Genomic DNA, 11005 nt, shown 5'->3' on the forward strand with positions numbered 1-11005 from the left:
TAAATGTGCTTGTTTTGCAAATACAGAATGTTACTGTACAAGTGGTTTTCTCATCTTGTAAACAAATAAACCAAAGCACACCAAATGTTCTAGAGGTGTAAAATAAAACTTCTCTTTCATAGTTATAGATAGCTTAATTTAAAATTTCAAAATTCCTGTGACTATATACCTGTTTGTTAATTTCAGTAAATGCAGTACAATCTACTGTGCACAGGGAAAGATCAGGACTAATTTTTTAGTTATATTTTTATTTTCAATTAGCAAATGTGTAAATGTGTAAAGGTATTGTTTCTGATCTCAAGAACTGCTTGCTGGGCTCAGGTGTATCCTTAAATATAGTACATTTTCTTTTGTAATTTTGGTTGTGGAGCATACATCATATCACAGAGACGTATTTGATATCTGTGGACAGATTTCTGACAGTTTTGTGAAGAAAAACTGTAGCTATTTACATTTCCCTCTGTTTCCATAACATTTGTCAATTGTACCCCATTCTAGAACTCTTTTAAGGGCAGTGGGGCCCAAAAGTCCAGGCCCTAGTTTTGAAGTGTTCCTGTGGTGAGATTTGCACATAAGACCACAAAATTTAAATCTTATTGTCTCTAAATGCAGTCCTCTTTTAAGCAGTTTCTGCTACTTACTTTTTTTCTTCTTTGCTCCAGCTTTTTCCCTCTTCATTTTTTGAGTGTCTGAAGCTCTTAATCTTTTTACCTTTCTTTTTCCAGACATTTCACTGATGGAAACATATCCAAACTTTTATTCTTCTAAAAAAGTTTGAGGAACAGTCTGTGCAAATTAGAGTCTGTTTCACATTGGGAATGGAGTGACACCACCCCAGGCAGTGCTCCAAGGAGAACTAAAGCCAAACGTGTGAGAACTTTACAAAACAAAAAAGGCAGAGCCAGGGGTATTCACCTCGGCAGCCCATGACTATTATGCTCAGCAATGAGTGTTTTTATGGAAATCAGTACCTAAGATACTTTTAAGCTAGATCTAGAGAGGTAGGAGTGATGGATTCTCTTGTGGCCTGTAAGCACAGCTCTGAATTCAGGCACTGCAGGATTGCATCACCCCCACAAGAACTTTACAGTGGCTTCTGCCCCACAAGGCTACAGTGCCTTTCAGACCTCTGACCTTGGGAGAAGTGCTGTCTACCAGTCCCTTTTCATGATGTACATCATCCACACACCTGTCATACAGCCAAGGATGAAAAGAATAGGTGTCACTTTGGTGTCTTTCAATACCTTCATCTGCTTTGAGTAATGATATTAAGCTGGCAGTTCTGGTAGACCTTGATACTCTCACCACCATCTGATGCATGTAAATCATCCAGGAAGAAGTTTGGATTAGTGCATTTGTTCAAGATGCAGAGGTCTCTGTCTCAGTATTCTTTTGCATTCCTCCCAGTATTCTGGCCTAAGACAAACTGAACAACATGACTTGTTCATGCTGTTTCTAGACACAAAAGTTGTACAGCCTCTTGCCAGCTTAAAAATGTTCAAGATACACAAAGCAACATGGTTCTCCCATTTAGCTATGAGCAAGTCAAGGAAAGTACATGATAAATCCATGGCCTGCTCAAAAAGAATGGGCAGAATTTGTAACACACACAGCAGACCAGTCCCTCTACAACAGTTGAGATAAACACAGCACTTTCTCTTCCATCACCACAAAAGTAATTTTAAAAAGAATCTCTCAGGAAAAAAAAACAAGTTCTAGAATCTTGTTCTTAAACATTAAAAAGATGGTGTTTTTTCCCTTTGTGAAGGGGAAATTGAAAATCACAGCATTGTGAAGATCAGCACAGCTAAAACAGATAATCCTCACATCAGTCCTGCTGGCAACTCCTTCAGTATTTTGGCAGCCAAATGTGAGGCCTGCCAACAGCAAAAAGAAATCCAGCCAGGAAGACAGCTACAGTCCTATATATCCATGCTGGAAAAAACACATTCTGGAGCTTGCTGCCTGCGCTCTGATGTTTGCCAAGCACACCCAAAGAGTGGCCACACATGTGCTGGCTTTCACAACAGAGAAATGGAAGGAAAACAAGAGAGCTGTGTGAGTCACAGCCTGAGCAGGGAGGAACATGCTGCCATAGGCTTTTTTCTTCTAGAAAGAGCTAGAAAAGACTTCCTGAGAATAAGTCAAGGTGAGGGTGCACATATTTTGTTTAATGTACAGGAGGAACTCTAGTCTAGACACAGACTGAATACACATGAACCACATTCCCTGTGTTCACTGGAAGCACATTGACCTTCACAAAGAACAACTGATTTTCTACACAGGGTGAACTGGGCAGCTGCCAGTAAGGGCAGGGAATTCCCTCAAGGCAGTGCCAAACTTCAAACCCCACACACCCAGTGCTTCTCACACCCACTATGGCCCCACTTGGCCCACCCCATCTCACCAGATCCCAGCGTGGGAAGCAGGGATGGAGGCAGCAGTGCAGGGCAAGGAAGAGGGGAAGGAAGTGGCAGAGCATGGAAAGCAGCTCCACAGGAGATCCTGGCAGCCTTACATGGGGGATGAGAGCAGCCCTAAGTAAGCAGGGGCTGAACAGACCCACATAGTGGGTCTGGGCTGAAAATGGGGGGAAACAAAGTGCAGGGCAAAGGAATGTCAATACATCCCAAAGGCATCAATGCTGAGAAGAGGATGCTGAACGAGCCAATGATTTCTGCTGATCACCCAGGCTTCTTCAGTACAACAGCCAAGGACCCAAGGACAGCAGAGCCACTTCTGGGGACCAACAGACTGAGGAGAAAAACATCAGTGAAATGGTTAAGGAGATAAGACGATACTCTTTGTTTTGCCTCTTTTTCAGCAGACTGGCTGGCCATGTGTCTCTCAGTCTGCCTGTCTGGCAGATTGAGCATGTTTATTATTGCACTGGACCTTTCATGTGTTTAGTAAGATGCTTATGCCCACACAAGGAGTGCTTTGTTAACAAGGTCAACAAAAAAGTGTCTTTGAAAAGTTTTATTCTATACCCTTGGTTTCAAAAACCTGTACCCAAGCTACAGAAACCAAATCAAAGCAGTGAATTGCAAAACTTTCCACTTCAGGCACATGAGCAGACTTGCTTTTCATTAAATCAGTTTTCCTGCATCCAAAAACAGGATACTGCACACTGTAATCTGCTCCTGATGCTGAAGGAGAGAAAGGACACAACTTTTGGTCGATGTTGTTGAATCAGTATCAGCCACTAGGAGGGCCATACCCACACTGGGGCATTCCCTGTTCCTTGCAACTCCCTCCAAAACCTATCTATGGAAACACCTTAATAACAAGGTGATGATTTCTGACATGAGGGAGCATGCCTGCAAGAAACCACCTTTTCTATGAGCAGCAAAGTCAGACCAGGTCAGGCAGGTGAGTTTCCACCCTGTATTTCATGAGGGGATAGGTAAAGGGATCTGCCTGTCAATGCAGATCCCAGGGAGAAGCTGTTTCCCCCCCCAAAAGCAAGGTCCCAGCCCCTCAGTTCATTCAAAAGGCTGCAGTTCAGCAGCTGGATCAGATGTGGACTTGTGGTGCTGCTCCCCAGACCTGCTTTCCAGAATGTACCTGCTGGCCTTTCAAAATGAGTCCAACATTCTCTGAATACCAGTAAGCCACAAGGCTCTCCGTGGGCTGCTGCCTTCTGCCTTGCTCAGATGATGAGAAGCACTATCTGCTTCCTGTGGCTCTCAGGTTCTCCACAAAGGAAGGAGGCTTTTTGGTCCTGTAGGCAGGAGTGCCTGGGATCCTGGCCCCTCTGATGGCACTGATGTAAGGCAAAAGGGGAGGCTCCCTCACCACCAGGGCAGTGCCCTTGGGAGCGTAGGCTCGGAGCAGCAACTCCTCTTCTGCATGAGCTGTCACAGCCACCCAGCCTGCACAGACAGAGAGAATATGGACAGTGAGGAAAACAAGGCCTCAGGATCAAAACAAGGTTCTGACACAAACTACTGCCTCCCAGAGTGACTAAAAATCTGAGCTGCCCTCATGTGGCTGCTTAAGAAACCAAGCTCAAAGGTCATATCCAGCCCTTTTCCAACAGAAGGCAGCACCTAAATCCACCTTTTTCAGACACAGCTCTTTCCTGGTAAGCTTAAGAGGGATGGTGGGAACTACCAAAAACATAAGAATGAAGCTTTCCAATCAATGGCCCTTTCCCTCTCACCTGGACAGCTGACAGTGTCACAGCCATTCCTGATGCTGTAGAACCTGTATGGCAGCCAGAGCATAAAGCATTCCAATGTTGCCATCCTGTACAAGCATGGCTGTCAATCTCCATTCTTGGAGGCAGCCACACTTCAGCTGGACAATGTCATGGCTGCCATGATTTTGTGTTGTTGACAGTCCTGCTCTGAGCAGGAAATACAGCTTCACCCCTTCAGAAGCCTCTTCCTATCAATGTTTCTAGGATGCAGACCCTGCAAAGCAAACTAATGAAGAAATATTAAATTACCTGCAGAGGAAAGCTTGATATCTGCAACTGCCTCAGTGGTACCAATTCCTTTCAATGTAATGTCCTGAGGGACAAGTGGGGGGAACTCTTTCATTCTCTCTTCCCCACCCATGGGAACCTAAGATTAAAACACAGGGAAATTATTTAACAGTCAAGAGATTCTTCAGCATTCCTACCTTAAACTGGCAAGCAAGACACAAGGGAGAATAAAGACATTAAACATTTCTTAGCCAATTAAGAACTGGATTGAATAACCTCCAGGAGTTATTTCAGGTTTGCCAGTACAGAGTCAGGATCACATCCAGAGGAACCCTGTGAGCAAAGGGGGAGTGCCCACTGCAGGATGCAGCTGGTAGATCAGGCCAGCTGCCTTGATGTGAGTGACACCATTTGATCTCTGTGTGCACAGGAATGGAAATACCAGAATAGGGACAGCTCACCTCATCTCCATCAATCTGCTATGCTACACAGAACAAGGAAAAAGTCAGACCACCAAGAGATTAAGATATGTGCAGAAGCTCCAGCAGAGAAAGGATAAGTAAACTTTTCAGCTGCAATATGTTCTGAAACCCCATTCTGCACATTTGCCATGGAAAATATCCCCATTGCTGCCTGCACTTTAAGGCTGTTCATGAAGAGCCAAGAATGAGTAAGCAGAGCACTGAATGCTAGAAACAGAAACTCTGCTGAAAACACATCTTGAGCGCTCTCTCCTAACACACCTCAGCCATGCAGTCTGTGCAAGACTGCTCCACACTGCACATCTCCACTCACCCACTGCTCAAGTCCCAAACTCCTGATACCTGTGGATGTTCCCTGTCAGTTGTGCCCCAGACAGGGGTCCTGCCTACCTGCAGCCACAAGCTCCTCCCAGCACCTCCCCTTACCTTTAGGAACTCTTGGCCTGCGTGCTTCTCATAGAGGGCATCTGCATTACTCAGTGTAGTAACATGGACTGGCAAGAGATTGGAAGCCAAGACAGAAAACCAAGCAGGCTTTTCTCCCTGAAATAAAGTGGATGTTAATTATGCTAACAGAAAAGCAGCCCTGAATTCCTCTCTCCTGCCCCATTTCTTTCCTGCATGTTGAAAACCTGCCTGCTTGATGACCCTTTCCTGTCTGAGAGGTCCTAGCCTCTGCCAATGACAGCAGCCAGGGTTTATATAAAACTGGGATTTGAGATTCTAGAAGAGAAGACCCACAGCTTTACCACCCTGCCTCAAAGCACTCCCAATGCCATATTTACTGCCAGCACAGCTGCTCAGCTCAGGTAAATCATCCAAGAGAGATCTTTGCTTGCATTTAATTCACAAGAACAAACTCAGTGGGGTTACTCAGCACAAGAGGTGATGGACATCTGGTCTGGTGCTGCTTCTCCTATCACTCTACATTTCTAATACACAACACTCATTCAACAGTACTTGGCTCCAGCTGCTCTCAAGCTGTGCAAAGTTGGTGGAGCAATTTCAGCAGGCACTCTCATCACATTTGCAGGAAGGGCAAACAAGGTCAGAGAGGGGAGAGACCTCTCCAAACACTACCAGCAGCCAGAAATAAGTGCAGAAATTCCTTCAGAGGTCTAAGCTGAGGCAGGAGCTTCTGCCATGATCTGAGAACATCTGTCCTCCAAGATCTCAGGAGGATATAGATACATAAGACTGATAGATCAATGTGTGCTCCTGCCACACTGGCACGTTTTTTACTTTACAGAACCCTGCCCCCTGCACCTTTCTGGTTTTCTTCCAGCAGTCCTTAGCAAAGTATCAATTCAATATTTATGGAACATCTTGGAAAGCAGACTGAAACAAAGAAATAGCCATACACATCCCTAAAACACAGCAAACTAGTGAGAAAATGATCTGAAACTTATGATAATGTCTAATTTTATGAAAGAAACAGCCTCTTACAGAGAAATCATTATGAGAAGTCAACTCCACACAGTTCAATAAAGAGGTGTGGCATAAGATTTTTAATAAATGGAAGAAATTATTAGCAGTGGACACATACAGCACATTTGAAAAATATTTTTTACAGAAATTAAAATACCCGTGCAAGTAATTACTTCCTCGGGCAAGTTCCTCAGAGGTCTGCCAGGAAAGAAAAACGTCTATGCTTTTCTCTCTTAGCAGACAGCTTTCAAAAACACAGAAATGAGGAAACCCACCTATTCTTCCAGTTAATTCTGGCATTCTCCCTCCCTCCCTCGTGCCTTTTCATATGTCATGGGAAGCACATTACACTGAAGTGTTTGTCAGCATTCAAAAGCAGCTCCCATTATACACTATGTAACATTGCACGCTGGTAACAAGTAACAAACCTCTCAACTATCCATCCCAATGCATTCTGACTTCATGCAGTGACCCAGTAACTGATTCATCATCTCCAAAACAGCAATGAAAGGGTCTGGGAAAGCTACCCAAGAAAGCATTTATGGCTGATAATACTGTAAGAGATTAAACAGCTGCTCCCAAAATCTCTTCTTCCCTTACCTCTAAGTAGTCTATACGTCCCAAGGCTGCTAAAAACAAGACCATTCCTGGCTTGAGAATGAAGGTCCGTGGAACAATTGCATGTGATGGCAAAACCAGCTTTACTTCCTTCTCTGTTAGGAGATTCAAAACCTGCAAAATAAATTGTCATAACTCATTCCAGATGTTCCAATGGGAACAACAAAGTTAGCATTGGCATTATATTGATAAAGGAAAAAGACCAAGTAAAGCAATGTCAAGAATATCTGACACAACAGTTCAATTCTGGTTGACATAGTCAGCGAGACACAGGAAGATCCTCCTCTGCCAAAATCTGCCACAGACAATCTGCCTGTCCTTCACTCAGATTGAACACTGACTGCATTTGATCTGAAACTTTGATCAGAAGCAGCAGCAACTTTTTCTGGATGCAGGAAGTATTTTCCATATGTATTCAACTCCAGAAGAAGGGAAGAGCACACACAATCTCAAGTTACCAAACCAGATCTCTAAGCTGATACCAGTCTTTACACTGGCCATCAGAGACCTAAGTGCAGGTTAGTAAAGCAGGTTATGGTCTGACAAATACATCACTAAAAAACCAGGAGTCTTCTAGTGTTCATGAAAGCAGCATCTGCACACGATCTGTGAAGTCCCAGCACAGTCCTTGCACTTCATTCTCTTCAGAACCTGCCTGTCTCCTTGTACTATTTAATCTTCCCCAAAAGATGACCTGCAGTTCTGCATGGCTATTAAAAAGACCAAAATTCAAATCATGCCTCTTTTGGACATGTGCACTTTGTCAGCACTGGCTTCAGTAGGGCATTGCTCTACTGACATACTGGAGCCAGTAGGAGCAACACTGTAGATCCTCCTAGTTTCAGGAGAATGCTTTCCCTAAGATGTGGTTTGGTCATAAAACTCTGGTTATCCTCCTAAGCTCCACCTTTTCCCATAGGCTGGGAGAACTAAAGAAGTGCCAGCTTCATTGGGTGATGCTGGTGTGAACTTGCTAAGAACAGTCTTACTTCCCTTTCTTCAGAGCTTGTGGAAGCTTGGTGATGCAGTCCCCCTTTGCAAAGCTGGCAGTAAGTATTGAACTATTCAGAAATGCAACAGCATGAACTCCTCCCAAGTAAATACAAACCTTATCTTAACACAATTCCCAAACTAAGAGAATCCTAATGCCAGGACTACAGCAGAAACACCCTCCCACAGGCACAGCTAAGGCAGAACACCCCTCCCACACCCTGCCACCCTGAGACACAGCACCACAGAGTACCTACACAGTCTTCCTTTACAATTCCTGGAGTGTCAAAACACCACCGAGCATCCTTCACTTCATTGTGAGTGAACTCCTCCCTTTCCTCATGCTTCTTAGGGGGATCTCTAGGATCTTCATCCATGCTGTAGGAGAGCAGGTCAGGGTCAAAGTCAATCTCAGTGCTAGAATCCTGCTGTTGAAATGTTCTTCCAACTCTTCCTGGATTCAAATGAAAGGTTTTCCTGGTAATTTACTTATTAGCTTGCTTTCTTTCAATTAAACATCTGCCACTTTGATGGCTTAAAAGAGATGCACATCATTAATATAAAGGGGATAAAGACAGTATGTGGCTAGAAATGTGTATGTTCAAAAGCCAAAATGATAAGAAATCCCTTCTATAAGTCTTGCTTAGCACTCCTCATGCCCCAAAATCCCAGCAGGGTCCAGATCACAGACACTTTGTTATTTCCAATTAAATGTAAAACAGGCTGCCTTCTTTTTTCAGTGCCTCAGACTGCCAAACACAGAATCACCTGAAAAACTGAGCTATCTTCTGGTAAACCCCTATTTTGAATACATATTAAATTGATGTACAGCCTCTGTAGCCTGCAGCCCAAATGCAGTTATTTAAAATTAATTTTCTTTATTTGGGAACAAGAGATGACCCATATTGTGATATCTTTGCAAATTACTAAGCTATCAGAATTTGCCACCCTCATTCAGACAGGAGATGCATTGCACAGAGGAACCCTTTGCTACTACAGCAGCTGACAGGTATTCAAAAGTACTAATGATGCTGTTTATGGAGGAGATAGAGGTCTTACCCCCATTAATCTGGGAACAAACAGTGCTCAAAACAACTCAACCTTTGTGTAATGCAGGGTTTTTATCAGGGGCAGAAAGGTAACATCTTTACTCACCCACTAGGTAACCTTGCTTTTTAAGTTGATTAAGATACTTTTTTTCTTCAGTGCTTAGTTGATCTTCTGTTTTTGTTGCCTCTTCTTTTAGTCTCTCCTGCCTTCGGAATATCCTGTCACACGTAGGGTTAATAATTGGAAATTTCAACAGGTTCAAAGTTGTTCCTGGAAAAACAAGCAGAAGGCACTTTCGAGTCTCTGACTACCTGCTACATTTCAGCTCTGAGGAACAAGATTACAAAAAACTGCTTCTCTAATTCTTTGGTGAAACCCAGTAACACAAAGTCAGAACTGGAAATACAGCTGCTCCCATAAAGTACTAGCCTCCCCACTTGGGGAGGCAAAAACAAGCTGACCACCTGCTTAAGACCTGTTCTCACTTATAGTGTGAATAAAAGGGTCTCAAAGCTGAGTGCTTGCCCAGACAAGTCTCAACATTGAATCCATCCTCTCCCTAGGTAGTCCATTGCAATGTCCAGTCACCCTTCTGATGAAGAAATTCCTGCTAAGGTCTAACCTAAAGCTGCCCTGGTGCATGCTAAAGCTATGTCCCCTTCTCCTGTCACTGGCTGCCTTGGAGAAAAGACTGACTCCCACCTGGCTACAACTTCTTTTGGGTAGATGCAGAGAGTGATAAGGTCTCCCAAACCCCCCTTTCTCTGGGTTAAACACTTCAGCCACCCCTCGCAGGTGACAATTTGAAGCACAGCACAGCTCTGGAGCTTGCTGCCCACTACGGAGGTGCTCAGGGTGGCAGATGTCACTTTGCTGACGGGTTCTCCTGCCGCAGGGGTGGCCAAGAGCAGTCCAGAGACCCACTGCGCACCCTACATCCCCCATACAAAGAGCCAAGCAGTGCCCTGACCTGGCCACGGGGACACGGTGGCCCTGTCGACGATGTCGGGGGCGCGGGACTTGCAGTAGTCGGAGCGCAGCAGGGTGTTGAAGAGCGTGGACTTGCCGGAGTTGGTGGCGCCCAGCAGGTAGACGTCGCCGGCAGACTTCCAGGAGCGCTGCAGCCGGCTGACCAGCCCCTCCACGCCGTAGCCGGTCTTGGCGCTCACCAGGCGGATGTCCACCAGCGCGGCTCCCCGCAGCCCGGCCCGGGCGCAGGCCGCCGCCACCCGCTGCCGCAGCCGCCCCAGGTGCCCGCGGCAGTCTGCGGGCAGCAGGTCCACCTTGTTGCCCACCACCAGCACGCCCGCGGCGGGCACGTCGGGGCCCAGCAGCGCGGGCAGCTGCGGCAGCACGGGGTCGGGCAGCTCGGTCACGTCCAGCACGTAGAGCAGCAGCGGCCCGCGGCCGTGGCGCGGCGGGCGGCGCAGGGCGGCGCTCAGCACGCGGCGGTGCTCGGCGGGCGGCAGCCGCAGCCGCAGCGCGCTGCCGTGGTGCGCCAGCGCCCAGCACCGCTGGCACACGGCGCCGCGCAGCCCCGCCGGGCCCTCGCTCAGCAGGCTGCGGTACTTCTCGGCCGGCACGAAGCCCGGCGCGCCGCCGTCCCCGCACTGCAGCTCGGCCCCGCAGCCCGAGCAGCTCACGCCGCTCGGCGGCACCGACGGGTCGGACGCGCTCGGCACTGCCGCCGCCGCCGCCGCCGCGCCCCGCGCCCGCCGCTCCCGCCGCGGCTTCAGCTCCCGCTGCCGGCGCAGCGCCGCCGCCGCCGCCGCTCTCTCAGCCGGCTCCGGCTCGTACTCGAGGAAGACGAAGCGCTCCTGCTCCTCGCCGCCGCCCGCCGCCGCCCCGCACCGCCGCAGCGGGGCGCGGGGCCGGGCCAGGCGGGCCAGGAGCGCGGTGCCCAGGCGGAGCATGGCGGGCCCGCAGGGACATCCGCCGCCTGACGTCATCCAGCGCGCGGGCGCCGCGGGAGTGACGTCACCCAGCGCGCTGGCGCCTGGCTGGA

General features: G+C 47.4%; 1 protein-coding gene across 1 annotated transcript; it reads right to left on the reverse strand.

The window, feature by feature from the left end:
* Positions 1-2150: 2150 nt before the first annotated feature.
* Positions 2151-10931, reverse strand: NOA1 (nitric oxide associated 1). The gene is made up of 7 exons (XM_056490512.1): positions 9971-10931; positions 9106-9270; positions 8208-8404; positions 6943-7074; positions 5341-5457; positions 4454-4571; positions 2151-3875 (listed from the first exon to the last, which is right to left on the reverse strand). The coding sequence occupies exons 1-7, from the start codon at positions 10911-10913 to the stop codon at positions 3670-3672; spliced, it is 1878 nt and encodes a 625-aa protein (XP_056346487.1). The 5' UTR covers positions 10914-10931; the 3' UTR covers positions 2151-3669.
* Positions 10932-11005: the final 74 nt, after the last annotated feature.

This window comes from Oenanthe melanoleuca, chromosome 4 (genome assembly GCF_029582105.1).
Source record: "Oenanthe melanoleuca isolate GR-GAL-2019-014 chromosome 4, OMel1.0, whole genome shotgun sequence".
Lineage (NCBI taxonomy): Eukaryota > Metazoa > Chordata > Aves > Passeriformes > Muscicapidae > Oenanthe > Oenanthe melanoleuca.

Coding starts and splice junctions, on each gene's coding strand:
- NOA1 (XM_056490512.1), bottom strand. CDS start 10,913: ATGCTCCGCCTGGGCACCGCGCTCCTGGCCCGCCTGGCCCGGCCCCGC. Junction 9,271..9,970: donor CACCGTGTCCCCGTGGCCAG/GTCAGGGCACTG, acceptor TTGTTTTTCCAG/GAACAACTTTGAACCTGTTG. Junction 5,458..6,942: donor GACGTATAGACTACTTAGAG/GTAAGGGAAGAA, acceptor ACTTTATTTCAG/GGAGAAAAGCCTGCTTGGTT.